This window comes from Scardinius erythrophthalmus, assembly GCF_964197995.2.
Source record: "Scardinius erythrophthalmus genome assembly, chromosome: 23".
Taxonomy (NCBI): Eukaryota; Metazoa; Chordata; class Actinopteri; order Cypriniformes; family Leuciscidae; genus Scardinius; species Scardinius erythrophthalmus.
Window position 1 is genome coordinate 13,858,037 of NC_138243.1, and position 19,301 is coordinate 13,877,337.

Sequence of the window (19,301 nt, forward strand, 5' to 3'; positions counted from 1 at the left end):
TGCATTACGTAATAAGATTACTTTTTGATGTTATGAGTAAAGAAACGCATTACAAGTAACATGCATTACGTAATCAGATTACTTTTTGATGTTATGAGTAAAAAAACGCATTAAAATAACGTGCATTACGAAATCAGATTACTTTTTGATGTTATGAGTAAAGAAACGCATTACAATAACGCACAATACGTAATCAGATTACTTTTTGATGTTATGAGTAAAGAAACGCATTACAAGTAACATGCATTACGTAATCAGATTACTTTTTGATGTTATGAGTAAAGAAATGCTTTACAATTAACATGCATTACGAAATCAGATTACTTTTTGATGTTATGAGTAAAGAAACGCATTACAATAATGCTCATTACGTAATCAGATTACTTTTTGATGTTATGAGAAAAAAAACGCATTACAATAACGTGCATTACGAAATCAGATTACTTTTTGATGTTATGAGTAAAGAAACGCATTACAATAACGTGCATTACATAATCAGATTACTTTTTGATGTTATGAGTAAAAAAACGCATTACAATAACGTGCATTACGAAATCAGATTACTTTTTGATGTTATGAGTAAAGAAACACATTACAAGTAACATGCATTACGTAATCAGATTACTTTTTGATGTTATGAGTAAAAAATGCATTACAAGTAACATGCATTACGTAATAAGATTACTTTTTGATGTTATGAGTAAAGAAACGCATTACAATAACGCGCATTACATAATCAGATTACTTTTTGATGTTATGAGTAAAAAAACGAATTACAATAACGTGCATTACGAAATCAGATTACTTTTTGATGTCATGTGTAAAGAAACGCATTACAAGTAACATGCATTACGTAATAAGATTACTTTTTGAAGTTTTGAGTAAAGAAATGCATTACAATAACGTGCATTACATAATCAGATTACTTTTTGATGTTATGAGTAAGGAAACGCATTAAATGTAACATGCATTACGTAATCAGATTACTTTTTGATGTTATGAGTAAAGAAACGCATTACAATAACGTTCATTACGAAATCAGATTACTTTTTGATGTTATGTGTAAAGAAACGCATTACAAGTAACATGCATTACGTAATAAGATTACTTTTTGATGTTTTGAGTAAAGAAACGCATTACAATAACGCGCATTACATAATCAGATTACTTTTTGATGTTATGAGTAAAGAAACGCATTACAATAACGCGCACTACGTAATCAGATTACTTTTTGATGTTATGAGTAAAGAAACGCATTACAAGTAACATGCATTACGTAATCAGATTACTTTTTGATGTTATGAGTAAAGAAACGCATTACAAGTAACATGCATTACGTAATCAGATTACTTTTTGATGTTATGAGTAAAAAAACGCATTACAATAACGTGCATTACGAAATCAGATTACTTTTTGATGTTATGAGTAAAGAAACGCATTACAAGTAACATGCATTACGTAATCAGATTACTTTTTGAGGTTATGAGTAAAGAAACGCATTACAAGTAACATGCATTACGAAATCAGATTACTTTTTAATGTTATGAGTAAAGAAACACATTACAATAATGCTCATTACGTAATCAGATTACTTTTTGATGTTATGAGTAAAGAAACGCATTACAAGTAACATGCATTACGTAATAAGATTACTTTTTGATGTTTTGAGTAAAGAAACGCATTACAATAACGCGCATTACATAATCAGATTACTTTTTGATGTTATGAGTAAGGAAACGCATTACAAGTAACATGCATTACGTAATCAGATTACTTTTTGATGTTATGAGTAAAGAAACGCATTACAAGTAACATGCATTACGTAATCAGATTACTTTTTGATGTTATGAGTAAAAAAACGCATTACAATAACGCGCATTACATGATCAGATTACTTTTTGATGTTATGAGTAAAGAAATGCATTACAATAACGCTCATTACGAAATCAGATTACTTTTTGATGTTATCTGTAAAGAAACGTATTACAAGTAACATGCATTACGTAATAAGATTACTTTTTGATGTTTTGAGTAAAGAAACGCATTACAATAACGCGCATTACATAATCAGATTACTTTTCGAGGTTATGAGTAAGGAAACGCATTACAAGTAACATGCATTACGTAATCAGATTACTTTTTGATGTTATGAGTAAAGAAACGCATTACAAGTAACATGCATTACGTAATCAGATTACTTTTTGATGTTATGAGTAAAAAACGCATTACAAGTAACATGCATTATGTAATAAGATTACTTTTTGATGTTTTGAGTAAAGAAATGCATTACAATAACGCGCATTAAATAATCAGATTACTTTTTGATGTTATGAGTAAGGAAACGCATTACAAGTAACATGCATTACGTAATCAGATTACTTTTTGATGTTATGAGTAAAGAAACGCATTACGAGTAACATGCATTACATAATCAGATTACTTTTTGATGTTATGAGTAAAAAAACGCATTACAATAACGTGCATTACGAAATCAGATTACTTTTTGATGTTATGAGTAAAGTAAAGCATTATAATAACGCGCACTACGTAATCAGATTACTTTTTGATGTTATGAGTAAAGTAACACATTACAAGTAACATGCATTACGTAATCAGATTACTTTTTGATGTTATGAGTAAAAATGCATTACAAGTAACATGCATTAAGTAATAAGATTACTTTTTGATGTTATGAGTAAAGAAACGCATTACAATAACGCGCATTACATAATCAGATTACTTTTTGATGTTATGAGTAAAAAAACGCATTACAATAAAGTGCATTACGAAATCAGATTACTTTTTGATGTCATGTGTAAAGAAACGCATTACAAGTAACATGCATTACGTAATAAGATTACTTTTTGATGTTTTGAGTAAAGAAATGCATTACAATAACGTGCATTACATAATCAGATTACTTTTTGATGTTATGAGTAATGAAACATTAAAAGTAACATGCATTACGTAATCAGATTACTTTTTGATGTTATGAGTAAAGAAACGCATTACAAGTAACATGCATTACGTAATCAGATTACTTTTTGATGTTATGAGTAAAGAAACGCATTACAAGTAACATGCATTACGTAATCAGATTACTTTTTGATGTTATGAGTAAAAAAACGCATTACAATAACGTGCATTACGAAATCAGATTACTTTTTGATGTTATGAGTAAAGAAACGCATTACAAGTAACATGCATTATGTAATCAGATTACTTTTTGAGGTTATGAGTAAAGAAACGCATTACAAGTAACATGCATTACGAAATCAGATTACTTTTTGATGATATGAGTAAAGAAACGCATTACAATAACGCTCATTACGTAATCAGATTACTTTTTGATGTTATGAGTAAAGAAACGCATTACAAGTAACATGCATTACGTAATCAGATTACTTTTTGATGTTATGAGTAAAAAAACGCATTACAATAACGTGCATTACGTAATCAGATTACTTTTTGATGTTATGAGTTAAGAAACGCATTACAAGTAACATGCATTATGTAATCAGATTACTTTTTGATGTTATGAGTAAAAAACGCATTACAAGTAACATGCATTACGTAATAAGATTACTTTTTGATGTCATGAGTAAATAAACGCATTACAATAACGCGCATTACATAATCAGATTACTTTTTGATGTTATGAGTAAAAACGCATTACAAGTAACATGCATTACATAATCAGATTACTTTTTGATGTTATGAGTAAAGAAACGCATTACAAGTAACATGCATTACATAATCAGATTACTTTTTGATGTTATGAGTAAAGAAACGCATTACAAGTAACATGCATTACATAATCAGATTACTTTTTGATGTTATGAGTAAAGAAACGCATTACAAGTAACATGCATTACGTAATACGATTACTTTTTGATGTTATGAGTAAAGAAACGCATTACAACAACGCGCATTACATGATCAGATTACTTTTTGATGTTATGAGTAAAGAAATGCATTACAATAACGCTCATTACGAAATCAGATTACTTTTTGATGTTATCTGTAAAGAAACGTATTACAAGTAACATGCATTACGTAATAAGATTACTTTTTGATGTTATGAGTAAAGAAACGCATTACAAGTAACATGCATTACGTAATCAGATTACTTTTTGATGTTATGAGTAAAAAAACGCATTACAATAATGTGCATTACGAAATCAGATTACTTTTTGATGTTATGAGTAAAGAAACGCATTACAATAACGCGCATTACGTAATAAGATTACTTTTTGATGTTATGAGTAAAGAAACGCATTACAAGTAACATGCATTACGTAATCAGATTACTTTTTGATGTTATGTGTAAAGAAACGCATTACAAGTAACATGCATTACGTAATCAGATTACTTTTTGATGTTATGAGTAAAAAAACGCATTAAAATAACGTGCATTACGAAATCAGATTACTTTTTGATGTTATGAGTAAAGAAACGCATTACAATAACGCACAATACGTAATCAGATTACTTTTTGATGTTATGAGTAAAGAAACGCATTACAAGTAACATGCATTACGTAATCAGATTACTTTTTGATGTTATGAGTAAAGAAACGCATTACGAGTAACATGCATTACATAATCAGATTACTTTTTGATGTTATGAGTAAAAAAACGCATTACAATAACGTGCATTACGAAATCAGATTACTTTTTGATGTTATGAGTAAAGAAACGCATTACAATAACGCGCACTACGTAATCAGATTACTTTTTGATGTTATGAGTAAAGAAACACATTACAAGTAACATGCATTACATAATCAGATTACTTTTTGATGTTATGAGTAAAAAAACGCATTACAATAACGTGCATTACGAAATCAGATTACTTTTTGATGTTATGAGTAAAGAAACGCATTACAATAACGCGCACTACGTAATCAGATTACTTTTTGATGTTATGAGTAAAGAAACACATTACAAGTAACATGCATTACGTAATCAGATTACTTTTTGATGTTATGAGTAAAAATGCATTACAAGTAACATGCATTAAGTAATAAGATTACTTTTTGATGTTATGAGTAAAGAAATGCATTACAATAACGCACATTACATAATCAGATTACTTTTTGATGTTATGAGTAAAAAAACGCATTACAATAACGTGCATTACGAAATCAGATTACTTTTTGATGTCATGTGTAAAGAAACGCATTACAAGTAACATGCATTACGTAATAAGATTACTTTTTGATGTTTTGAGTAAAGAAATGCATTACAATAACGTGCATTACATAATCAGATTACTTTTTGATGTTATGAGTAATGAAACATTAAAAGTAACATGCATTACGTAATCAGATTACTTTTTGATGTTATGAGTAAAGAAACGCATTACAATAACGTTCATTACGAAATCAGATTACTTTTTGATGTTATGTGTAAAGAAACGCATTACAAGTAACATGCATTACGTAATAAGATTACTTTTTGATGTTTTGAGTAAATAAACGCATTACAATAACGCGCATTACATAATCAGATTACTTTTTGATGTTATGAGTAAAGAAACGCATTACAATAACGCGCACTACGTAATCAGATTACTTTTTGATGTTATGAGTAAAGAAACGCATTACAAGTAACATGCATTACGTAATCAGATTACTTTTTGATGTTATGAGTAAAAAAACGCATTACAATAACGTGCATTACGAAATCAGATTACTTTTTGATGTTATGAGTAAAGAAACGCATTACAAGTAACATGCATTACGTAATCGATTACTTTTTGAGGTTATGAGTAAAGAAACGCATTACAAGTAACATGCATTACGAAATCAGATTACTTTTTAATGTTATGAGTAAAGAAACACATTACAATAACGCTCATTACGTAATCAGATTACTTTTTGATGTTATGAGTAAAGAAACGCATTACAAGTAACATGCATTACGTAATAAGATTACTTTTTGATGTTTTGAGTTAAGAAATGCATTACAATAACGCGCCTTACATAATCAGATTACTTTTTGATGTTATGAGTAAGGAAACGCATTACAAGTAACATGCATTACGCAATCAGATTACTTTTTGATGTTATGAGTAAAGAAACGCATTACAAGTAACATGCATTACGTAATCAGATTACTTTTTGATGTTATGAGTAAAAAAACGCATTACAATAACGTGCATTACGAAATCAGATTACTTTTTGATGTTATGAGTAAAGAAACGCATTACAAGTAACATGCATTATGTAATCAGATTACTTTTTGAGGTTATGAGTAAAGAAACGCATTACAAGTAACATGCATTACGAAATCAGATTACTTTTTGATGTTATGAGTAAAGAAACGCATTACAATAACGCTCATTACGTAATCAGATTACTTTTTGATGTTATGAGTAAAGAAACGCATTACAAGTAACATGCATTACGTAATCAGATTACTTTTTGATGTTGTGAGTAAAAAAACGCATTACAATAACGTGCATTACGTAATCAGATTACTTTTTGATGTTATGAGTTAAGAAACGCATTACAAGTAACATGCATTATGTAATCAGATTACTTTTTGATGTTATGAGTAAAAAACGCATTACAAGTAACATGCATTACGTAATAAGATTACTTTTTGATGTCATGAGTAAATAAACACATTACAATAACGCGCATTACATAATCAGATTACTTTTTGATGTTATGAGTAAAAACGCATTACAAGTAACATGCATTACATAATCAGATTACTTTTTGATGTTATGAGTAAAGAAACGCATTACAAGTAACATGCATTACATAATCAGATTACTTTTTGATGTTATGAGTAAAGAAACGCATTACAAGTAACATGCATTACGTAATACGATTACTTTTTGATGTTATGAGTAAAGAAACGCATTACAATAACGCGCATTACATAATCAGATTACTTTTTGATGTTATGAGTAAAGAAACGCATTACAATAACGCTCATTACGAAATCAGATTACTTTTTGATGTTATCTGTAAAGAAACGTATTACAAGTAACATGCATTACGTAATAAGATTACTTTTTGATGTTTTGAGTAAAGAAACGCATTCCAATAACGCGCATTACATAATCAGATTACTTTTTGAGGTTATGAGTAAGGAAACGCATTACAAGTAACATGCATTACGTAATCAGATTACTTTTTGATGTTATGAGTAAAGAAACGCATTACAAGTAACATGCATTACGTAATCAGATTACTTTTTGATGTTATGAGTAAAAAACGCATTACAAGTAACATGCATTACGTAATAAGATTACTTTTTGATGTTATGAGTAAAGAAACGCATTACAAGTAACATGCATTACATAATCAGATTATTTTTTGATGTTATGAGTAAAGAAACGCATTACAAGTAACATGCATTACGAAATCAGATTACTTTTTAATGTTATGAGTAAAGAAACACATTACAATAACGCTCATTACGTAATCAGATTACTTTTTGATGTTATGAGTAAAGAAACGCATTACAAGTAACATGCATTACGTAATAAGATTACTTTTTGATGTTTTGAGTTAAGAAATGCATTACAATAACGCGCCTTACATAATCAGATTACTTTTTGATGTTATGAGTAAGGAAACGCATTACAAGTAACATGCATTACGCAATCAGATTACTTTTTGATGTTATGAGTAAAGAAACGCATTACAAGTAACATGCATTACGTAATCAGATTACTTTTTGATGTTATGAGTAAAAAAACGCATTACAATAACGTGCATTACGAAATCAGATTACTTTTTGATGTTATGAGTAAAGAAACGCATTACAAGTAACATGCATTATGTAATCAGATTACTTTTTGAGGTTATGAGTAAAGAAACGCATTACAAGTAACATGCATTACGAAATCAGATTACTTTTTGATGTTATGAGTAAAGAAACGCATTACAATAACGCTCATTACGTAATCAGATTACTTTTTGATGTTATGAGTAAAGAAACGCATTACAAGTAACATGCATTACGTAATCAGATTACTTTTTGATGTTGTGAGTAAAAAAACGCATTACAATAACGTGCATTACGTAATCAGATTACTTTTTGATGTTATGAGTTAAGAAACGCATTACAAGTAACATGCATTATGTAATCAGATTACTTTTTGATGTTATGAGTAAAAAACGCATTACAAGTAACATGCATTACGTAATAAGATTACTTTTTGATGTCATGAGTAAATAAACACATTACAATAACGCGCATTACATAATCAGATTACTTTTTGATGTTATGAGTAAAAACGCATTACAAGTAACATGCATTACATAATCAGATTACTTTTTGATGTTATGAGTAAAGAAACGCATTACAAGTAACATGCATTACATAATCAGATTACTTTTTGATGTTATGAGTAAAGAAACGCATTACAAGTAACATGCATTACGTAATACGATTACTTTTTGATGTTATGAGTAAAGAAACGCATTACAATAACGCGCATTACATAATCAGATTACTTTTTGATGTTATGAGTAAAGAAACGCATTACAATAACGCTCATTACGAAATCAGATTACTTTTTGATGTTATCTGTAAAGAAACGTATTACAAGTAACATGCATTACGTAATAAGATTACTTTTTGATGTTTTGAGTAAAGAAACGCATTCCAATAACGCGCATTACATAATCAGATTACTTTTTGAGGTTATGAGTAAGGAAACGCATTACAAGTAACATGCATTACGTAATCAGATTACTTTTTGATGTTATGAGTAAAGAAACGCATTACAAGTAACATGCATTACGTAATCAGATTACTTTTTGATGTTATGAGTAAAAAACGCATTACAAGTAACATGCATTACGTAATAAGATTACTTTTTGATGTTATGAGTAAAGAAACGCATTACAAGTAACATGCATTACATAATCAGATTATTTTTTGATGTTATGAGTAAGGAAACGCATTACAAGTAACATGCATTACGTAATCAGATTACTTTTGATGTTATGAGTAAAAAAACGCATTACAATAACGTGCATTACAAAATCAGATTACTTTTTGATGTTATGAGTAAAGAAACGCATTACAATAACGCGCATTACGTAATCAGATTACTTTTTGATGTTATGAGTAAAGAAACGCATTACAAGTAACATGCATTATGTAATCAGATTACTTTTTGATTTTATGAGTAAAGAAACGCATTACAAGTAACACGCATTACGTAATAAGATTACTTTTTGATGTTATGAGTAAAGAAACGCATTACAATAACGCGCATTACATAATCAGATTACTTTTTGATGTTATGAGTAAAGAAACGCATTACAAGTAACATGCATTACGTAATAAGATTACTTTTTGATTTTATGAGTAAAGAAACGCATTACAAGTAACATGCATTACGTAATAAGTTTACTTTTTGATGTTATGAGTAAAGAAACACATTACAAGTAACATGCATTACGTAATCAGATTACTTTTTGATGTTATGAGTAAAGAAATGCATTACAAGTAACATGCATTACGAAATCAGATTACTTTTTGATGTTATGAGTAAAGAAATGCATTACAATAACTCTCATTAAGTAATCAGATTACTTTTTGATGTCATGAGTAAAGAAACGCATTATAAGTAACATGCATTACGTAATCAGATTACTTTTTGATGTTATGAGTAAAAAACGCATTACAAGTAACATGCATTACGTAATAAGATTACTTTTTGATGTTATGAGTAAAGAAACGCATTACAAGTAACATGCAGTACATAATCAGATTATTTTTTGATGTTATGAGTAAAGAAACGCATTATAATAACGTGCATTACATAATCAGATTACTTTGAAACGCATTACAAGTAACATGCATTACGTAATAAGATTACTTTTTGATGTTATGAGTAAAGGAACGCATTACAAGTAACATGCATTACGTAATCAGATTACTTTTTGATGTTATGAGTAAAGAAAGCATTACAAGTAACATATATTACGTAATAAGATTACTTTTTGATGTTATGAGTAAAGAAACGCATTACAATAACGCGCATTACATAATCAGATTACTTTTTGATGTTATGAGTAAAAAACGTATTACAATAACGTGCATTACGAAATTAGATTACTTTTTGATGTTATGAGTAAAGAAAGGCATTACAAGTAACATGCATTACGTAATAAGATTACTTTTTGATGTTATGAGTAAAGAAACGCATTACAATAACGCGCATTACATAATCGGATTACTTTTTGATGTTATGAGTAAAAAAACGCATTACAATAACGTGCATTACGAAATCAGATTACTTTTTGATGTTATGAGTAAAGAAACGCATTACAATAACGCGCATTACGTAATCAGATTACTTTTTGATGTTATGAGTAAAGAAACGCATTACAAGTAACATGCATTACGTAATCAGATTACTTTTTGATGTTATGAGTAAAAAACACATTACAAGTAACGTGCATTATGAAATCAGATTACTTTTTGATCTAACAAGTAATGCATTACAAGTGTCATACATTATGTAACCACATGACTTTTTTCAATGTCAATGAAAATTACATTCTAATAATACAAATACATTTATTTACAGTAAAAACGTCACTGCAGATTAAGTTTTTAAGTTTTAAGTTTCAAAAACAACATTCACATTATAATTATTAATTGTAGCTGAAATATAGCAGTTGATGCATGACGTCCACTACAGTGGACATGTGATTAATCAGAGTTTTCTCTCAATCTAAAATCAAAACTTGGAGAATTTTACTGTGATATGACTCATTAGATATTGCTTGATGCTGCAATATTTTTTTTACCTACAAGAGTCTCCTAGGATAGAAGGAATGGGTGGATATTCCGGAGCAACTTGGCATGTCTGACTGACCCTTGGCCATCTTCTTTTGGAGGGGTAAAAAATCGAAACAACGGCTTGCCACTTGGTTGCAATTTATAGGATGATGCACCAGGGTCCAATGAAGAGGCTGATGTGCAACTTTGCCATAAAAACCCGTGCAAATTCAAGAAAATGCTTCTTTAATAGCTGTCCACTGTAGTGACCACTATGCGTGAAAGGGTTAAAATAGAAACAGTTATTTTAATTTGTAAAAAAATACTCACATTGTATTGTATATGTCTCACGTGTAACCAAGTCAAATTCACGTTTTTTGACGTGTCGTGTCCATTTCGGTGTGTCCGTGTCCGTTTGTCTGTGTCGGTGTCTGTGTTGTTGTTTGTAAATGATGACAATTTTCATTTTTGGGGGATTTTGGGGGGTCCCTGTCTGATTTGATCTCTACAATTTGACAAAATAACATGAGCATAATGGCCTTGCAGATGTTTGATTTCATCAACAATACAGCTGAAGTTATGGTGGAACAGGTTGCTATACTCTTTTCTCATCCAAATGAGAAACTGCAAGTGAGACATTTTGGAATAACTTGAAGCATTTTTAACAGTTGCAGTTTTAGCAACTTACTCCAGATCACATCAATGAGAGTGTTTACTTGCTTTGTCAGATCACTTAACTGTTGTATAAGAGACCTAAACAATGCTGGTACATGCTATGACAGAAGGGACATGTTCTTTTAAATGACTTGTAGAATGGGAAGAGTATGGCCTGATCACCAAGCTTTTCAAATTGATCATGGTAATGATCATGAAAGTTAGCTTGCATTTAATCCATGTCTTATTTGACTTCATCTGTCAACCTCTCAGGCTAATAGAACACTGTTTGGGTACCCCAAAAAATACAGTTTTGTTAACTTGTTGTCTTCTGACAGGATCTGGTAAAGAGACTGGAACTTCTAATACACCTGGGGTGGAGATCTAAAGGATTTTTTTCTGATCTGAATCTGTATCTACTCATCTCTGTTGTCTCAGTATCAGTCATATTTTATTGAGTCTTATCGGTTTGATAGTGTTGTGTCTTATGTAGACAAGAAACACAAAAATAATATTTAATTTAGGAAACTTTAATATATGGCCAGAGCCAGCATTGTAACATGCACACACATGCTCAGCATTCTCGCTACTCTTGTATCCTCTTACGTCACAATTAACTACAACTAGGAAACTTGAGTGTCATCTAGTGGTGCAAACTGGTCATGTTTAGCAACGTTTAAGTAGACTTTTTTTTCTTATTTTCTACAGTTTTACAGTTTCTTTAGTGTGTATGTTTATAAAATATTATAAAATATTTTTTTCTACTTAGTGTTAAAAAATAAAAGTAGATTTTTCACTTGTTGATAGGATGATACATTTTATTTTAATTTATTTCTGCATCTTGTGACTCTGTCGTATTTTTGTTCATATATTGATGAGCAGCTTTGGGATGTCATCGTTTGATTTGCTTGTACGGCCTTTCTACTTTCTTTATTAGCTTGAATTATTGCCAAACTGTAGCCTTATGTTGTATTAGAGCAAAGTCACTTCAGTACCACGGACAGCGGCAATGGCGTTGTATATTTATTCTCATACATATTTGTTGTAATACACTAAAGACATGATTTTTTCTGTTTTGTAATGACTATCTACACTATGAACGTTGAGTAAGGTATGAAGATGGTGATACGTTTAGTTCACTTGTTTTATAGAGTAACATCTCATTGCTTCATCACTATTACAACACATGGTGGCACTGCAGACCACAACTTTGAGAGTCATCTGAGCTCCTCCTTTACAGCAACAGAATATGCGTTGAAAGGGTGCAAATAACCAAGGCTTAAAGTAGCTTCTGCGTCGTGATTTCGGATTGTATCGAGAGAGGTTTATTTAGTTTTAATCGCTTTAAATAGCAGGACATTTTCTTGCACGATCATGGATGTCACAGAATATTATGGCTTCTGGATCGTTTTATTTCTGTTATGGAAATCTTCGCTTGGCCAGATTGTCTATTCCATCTCCGAGGAGGTGAATAAAGGAACCGTGATCGGGAATATTGCAAAAGACCTCAAGATCAGCGCTCAGGAACTAGAATCACGCATGTTTCAGATTATGCCTGGATCAAATGCAAAGTATTTTGATGTAAATGTGAAAACGGGGTCGCTGTTTGTCAAGGACAGGATTGATCGTGAGGAGTTGTGTGGCTCTAATCAGAAATGTACATTGAATTTAGAGGCTCTTGCTCAGAATCCGCACAGACTTTATCGGCTTGAAATTATAATTGTGGATGTGAACGACAATGCTCCGTTTTTTTCTGCCAGCATGTATGTTGTCAATGTTACAGAGAATGCAAATGAGGGGGAAAGATTTCCTCTTCCAATTGCAAAAGATTCAGATGTCGGCAGTAATTCTCTAAAAGATTACAAACTCAGTTCAAATGAATATTTTTCTTTAGATGTTCATAGCGGGCAACAGAGTATTTCTGCTGAGTTAGTACTTCAGAAAGCTTTAGACCGAGAGAAACAAGCCGTTATTCACTTAATATTAACCGCTGTTGACGGAGGAAAACCTTCCAAATCTGGAAACTTGAGTATTGTTGTTGACGTCATGGATATAAACGATAATCAGCCTATTTTCAGTAAACCTTTATACAAAGTTAAAGTAAAAGAAAACACACCAATTGGAACCAAAATAATTTCTGTTTCTGCCACTGATTTGGATGAGGGCATCAATAGTGAAATTCAGTATTCATTTCTTGGACATGGAAATACCGATGAACTGAAACTGTTTAGCATTAATTCTAATTTTGGGGAAATTGTTGTTCAAGGACACATTGATTACGAAGAACAGCCTGCAATTGAACTCCGTGTTCAGGCGAGAGATAAAGGCAGTCCTCCAAAAAGTGCACACTGTAAAGTTTTAATAGAAGTCGTGGATGAGAATGACAATGTGCCAGAGATAGTTACGACTCCTCTGTTGGAAAGTGTGAAAGAGGACGCAAAACCGGGAACTGCTGTTGCTTTAGTCACAGTGTCTGATAAAGATGGAGGTAAGAATGGCATTGTTCACTGTGCGCTGAAAGGCTCGTTTCCTTTCAACCTGGAGACGTCATATAACAATCATTATTCTCTAGTGGTAGACGGACCTCTGGACAGAGAGAGTGTTTCTCAGTATAACATCACAATTACAGCTTCAGATGAAGGAACTCCGGCTCTTTCCAGCAGCACTGTTATAACTGTACATATCTCTGATGTTAATGACAATGCCCCACATTTCCCAGCACCCGTTATTAACGCTTTTCTAAGTGAGAATGGTCAAGCTGGAGGACTCGTGACAAAAGTGACAGCTGATGATTCAGACACTGGAGAGAACGCAGAACTTTCATATTCACTGTTAGACAGTTCCAGCTCCAGTGTTCCTGTAACAACACTGATCAATATAAACTCTTTGAGTGGAGAAATATTCAGTTTACAATCGTTTAATCACGAAGAAACAAAAAGATTTCAGTTTGAAGTGATGGCAACAGACTCTGGTGTTCCTCCTCTGAGCAGTAATGTGACTGTAAATGTGTTTATTCTGGATGAGAATGACAACAGTCCAGTTATTTTACCGCCTTATTCTGATCCTGGATCAGTTAATACTGAGAACATTCCCTACTCTGCTGAAGCGGGATACTTTGTAGCCAAGATCAGAGCTGTTGATGCTGACTCTGGATATAACGCTCTTCTGTCTTATCATATAAGTGAACCCAAAGGAACGAATCTCTTCCGCATTGGAAGTAGCACTGGAGAAATAAAGACTAAGAGACGAATGAGTGACAATGACTTAAAAACTCACCCACTTATTATTACAGTGTCTGATAATGGAGAGCCATCACTCTCAGCGACTATGTCCATGGATGTTGTGGTTGTTGAGAGTCTGGATGACATAAAGACATCATTCAGAGAAGTTCCTGTCAAAGAGGAGAGTTTTTCAGATCTGAATGTGTATCTGCTCATCGCTATCGTCTCAGTATCAGTCATCTTTTTACTGAGTCTCGTGGGTTTGATAGCAGCTAAATGCTACAGGACAGACGGCAGTTTCAGCAGGTACAGCGCTCCAGTGATCAGCACCCATCCAGACGGAAGCTGGTCCTTCTCTAAATCTACTCAACAGTATGACGTGTGTTTTAGTTCAGACACAATAAAGAGTGATGTAGTCGTTTTCCCCTCGCCGTTTCCACCAGCAGACGCGGAGTTGATCAGCATTAATAGTGGAGAAGAAACTTTTACGCGCACACAAACTCTTCCCAACTCAGAGAAGGTAAGACATTGTAACTTGCTTGTGTATTGCAATCACTGCTTGACGTGCAAAATTACATTGTTAGAAACGATTAAGTTGAATGTTTGGATTTTTATAAACTCTCATTACAGTTCATTTTCCAGTTTACATGTCTATGGGAATAATATAAAAAAGGAAATATCGTATTATTTAATTTTCTATTTTATTACGCGCATCCTATATAGTATCCTAAATGTACTTAAGATAATACTGGACTGCTTTGACAAATTGGAAATATTATTTAAATTTCTCACTTGTTTTTAAGATGATGCATTTTAGTTTTGCAAATAAGTTCATTATCCCGTGACTCTGGCAATACAGTACTGGAATAATGACCTTATCAAACAAACTGTTTGCAATATATATATATATATATATATATATATATATATTACAAACAGTATATATTACAAACATATATATTACAAACATATATATATATATATATATATATATATATATATAATGGTTTAACTGTGGCCTATTTTGTATTTAGCAAAATAACTTAAGTACCACGGACAGCGGTATTGACGTTGTATATTCCGTCTCAATATTTGTATTTACCGGAATACACAACACAACATTTTTTTCTATTTCGTAATGATTGCGTAGATATGAAGGTTTAGTTTTGAATTTATTAAGACGTAGATACGTTTAGCTTGCTCTTTGTTTTATAGGAAAGTGTATGAAGTAACATCTCATTGTTTCATCACTGTTACAACACATGGTGGCACTGCAGACCACAACTTTGAGAGTCATCTGAGCTCCTCCTTTACAGCAACAGAATATGCGTTGAAAGGGTGCAAATAACCAAGGCTTATAGTAGCTTCTGCGTCGTGATTTCGGATGGTATCGAGAGAGGTTTATTTAGTTGTTTTAATCGCTTTAAATAGCAGGACATTTTCTTGCACGATCATGGATGTCACAGAATATTATGGCTTCTGGATCGTTTTATTTCTGTTATGGAAATCTTCGCTTGGCCAGATTGTCTATTCCATCTCCGAGGAGGTGAATAAAGGAACCGTGATCGGGAATATTGCAAAAGACCTCAAGATCAGCGCCCAGGAACTGGAATCACGCATGTTTCAGATTATGCCTGGATCAAATGCAAAGTATTTTGATGTAAATGTGAAAACGGGGTCGCTGTTTGTCAAAGACAGGATTGATCGTGAGGAGTTGTGTGGCTCTAATCAGAAATGTACTTTGAATTTAGAGGCTCTTGCTCAGAATCCTCACAGACTTTATCGGCTTGAAATTATAATTGTGGACATGAACGACAATGCTCCGTTTTTTATTGACACGACGTATGTTATAAATGTTACAGAGGATGCAAATGCGGGGGAAATATATCCTCTTCCAATCGCAAAAGATTCAGATGTCGGCAGTAATTCTCTAAAAGATTACAAACTCAGTTCAAATGAATATTTTTCTTTAAATGTCCATAGCGGGCAACAGAGTATTTTTGCTGAGTTAGTACTTCAGAAAGCTTTAGACCGAGAGAAACAAGCCGTTATTCACTTAATATTAACCGCTGTTGACGGAGGAAAACCTCCAAAATCTGGAACCTTGAGTATTGTTGTTGACGTCATGGATGTAAACGATAATAAGCCTATTTTCACCAAACATTTATACAAAGTAAAAGTGAAAGAAAACACACCAATTGGAACCAAAATAATTTCTGTTTCTGCCAGTGATTTGGATGAGGGCATCAATAGTGAAATTCAATATTCATTTCTTGGACATGGAAACACCGATGAACTGAAACTGTTTAGCATTAATTCTAACTCTGGGGAAATTGTTGTTCAAGGACACATTGATTACGAAGAACAGCCTGCAATTGAGCTCCGTGTTCAGGCAAAAGACAAAGGCAGTCCTCCAAAAATTGCACACTGCAAAGTTTTAATAGAAGTCGTGGATGAGAATGACAATGTGCCACAGATAGTTACGACTCCTCTGTTGGAAAGTGTGAAAGAGGACGCAAAACCGGGAACTGCTGTTGCTTTAGTCACAGTGTCTGATAAAGATGGAGGTAAGAATGGCATTGTTCACTGTGCGCTGAAAGGCTCGTTTCCTTTCAAACTGGAGACGTCATATAACAATCATTATTCTCTAGTGGTAGACGGACCTCTGGACAGAGAGAGTGTTTCTCAGTATAACATCACAATTACAGCTTCAGATGAAGGAACTCCGGCTCTTTCCAGCAGCACTGTTATAACTGTACATATCTCTGATGTTAATGACAATGCCCCACATTTCCCAGCACCCGTTATTAACGCTTTTCTAAGTGAGAATGGTCAAGCTGGAGGACTCGTGACAAAAGTGACAGCTGATGATTCAGACACTGGAGAGAACGCAGAACTTTCATATTCACTGTTAGACAGTTCCAGCTCCAGTGTTCCTGTAACAACACTGATCAATATAAACTCTCTGAGTGGAGAAATATTCAGTTTACAATCATTTAATCACGAAGAAACAAAAAGATTTCAGTTTGAAGTGATGGCAACAGACTCTGGTGTTCCTCCTCTGAGCAGTAATGTGACTGTAAATGTGTTTATTCTGGATGAGAATGACAACAGTCCAGTTATTTTACCGCCTTATTCTGATCCTGGATCAGTTAATACTGAGAACATTCCCTACTCTGCTGAAGCGGGATACTTTGTAGCCAAGATCAGAGCTGTTGATGCTGACTCTGGATATAACGCTCTTCTGTCTTATCATATAAGTGAACCCAAAGGAACGAATCTCTTCCGCATTGGAAGCAGCACTGGAGAAATAAAGACTAAGAGACGAATGAGTGACAATGACTTAAAAACTCACCCACTTATTATTACAGTGTCTGATAATGGAGAGCCATCCCTCTCAGCGACTATGTCCATGGATGTTGCGGTTGTTGAGAGTCTGGATGACATAAAGACATCATTCAGAGAAGTTCCTGTTAAAGAGGAGAGTTTTTCAGATCTGAATGTGTATCTGCTCATCGCTATCGTCTCAGTATCAGTCATCTTTTTACTGAGTCTCGTGGGTTTGATAGCAGCTAAATGCTACAGGACAGACGGCAGTTTCAGCAGGTACAGCGCTCCAGTGATCAGCACCCATCCAGACGGAAGCTGGTCCTTCTCTAAATCTACTCAACAGTATGACGTGTGTTTTAGTTCAGACACAATAAAGAGTGATGTAGTCGTTTTCCCCTCGCCGTTTCCACCAGCAGACGCGGAGTTGATCAGCATTAATAGTGGAGAAGACACTTTTACGCGCACACAAACTCTTCCTAACTCAGAGAAGGTAAGACACTGGTGATTTCTCCTTACATACTATTATTTATTAAAAAAAAAAAAAAAAATCAATTTTGAAGAAATTGTTTAGTTCTCATTACATTTGTTCTGGAATTTTAATTATGTGTCCATTACTCTATCAATGTAAAGCCGCTTGGGAAAATATGCGCACACATACACTTTCTTCCTTTGGAAAGAAAAGATACTTATAGCTATATTATAGCTATATCTCTACTTATTTGTGGTGAAAGCTCATTGTTGACTTTGTATTACCTATGAAGATATTTCAACATTCAGAGCCACTTGTTTAACAGTTTCTGGAATCCTGATAATCCACGTTGCATTTTGCTACTGCATATTTAAATATTATCATGTGCTAACCTTTTGCCAACAATGATGGAGGACTGTTTTATTATTTATTTCCATTTTCCATTAATCATGTACAAAAAGCGCCTTTAACTTTCATTAAAAATTAAGCATTTTTTTTTCTATTTCAGCAAATAGAGAAAATGATAACAATTGATATATATATATATATATATATATATATATATATATATATATATATATTAATTGTATAGTTTTCAACCTAAATTTAGGACTTATTCACAAAACCTTTGCAAAAACCTATTCACAATGATGGTGATGGTGATGGTTATCATTTCGTGTTTGTCTTTTCAAAGTATCAGATTTCCTAAAGCAGAATTTCAGAACTGGACAGCGACAACTGCGCTTATTGAGTGTCACATCCCTTTTATAACTGCCATTTTTTTGTCATCACAGTTTATTTTGTCAATGATTTAAACACGAACCTACTAAGTTAAGTCTTTCCTCTTTACAAATGTGCATTTAT

General features: G+C 32.6%; 2 protein-coding genes across 2 annotated transcripts in view; both read left to right on the top strand.

Annotated features, from left to right (window-relative positions):
- Window positions 1-15,865, top strand: part of LOC308683408 (uncharacterized protein) — a gene marked incomplete at both ends in the record, with an annotated part of 55,989 nt that extends 40,124 nt beyond the window's left edge. The window contains 2 exons of the mRNA XM_081353879.1: window positions 14,100-15,158; window positions 15,854-15,865. Of these exons, the coding sequence (XP_081210005.1) occupies window positions 14,100-15,158; window positions 15,854-15,865 (1,071 nt within the window). The remainder of the gene's footprint in view (window positions 1-14,099; window positions 15,159-15,853) is intronic.
- A 226-nt stretch (window positions 15,866-16,091) lies between these two features.
- LOC308684031 (protocadherin alpha-C2-like) overlaps window positions 16,092-19,301 on the top strand; it is a gene marked incomplete at its 5' end in the record, with an annotated part of 69,998 nt that continues 66,788 nt past the window's right edge. The window contains one exon of the mRNA XM_081355025.1: window positions 16,092-18,458. Within this exon, the coding sequence (XP_081211151.1) occupies window positions 16,092-18,458 (2,367 nt within the window). The remainder of the gene's footprint in view (window positions 18,459-19,301) is intronic.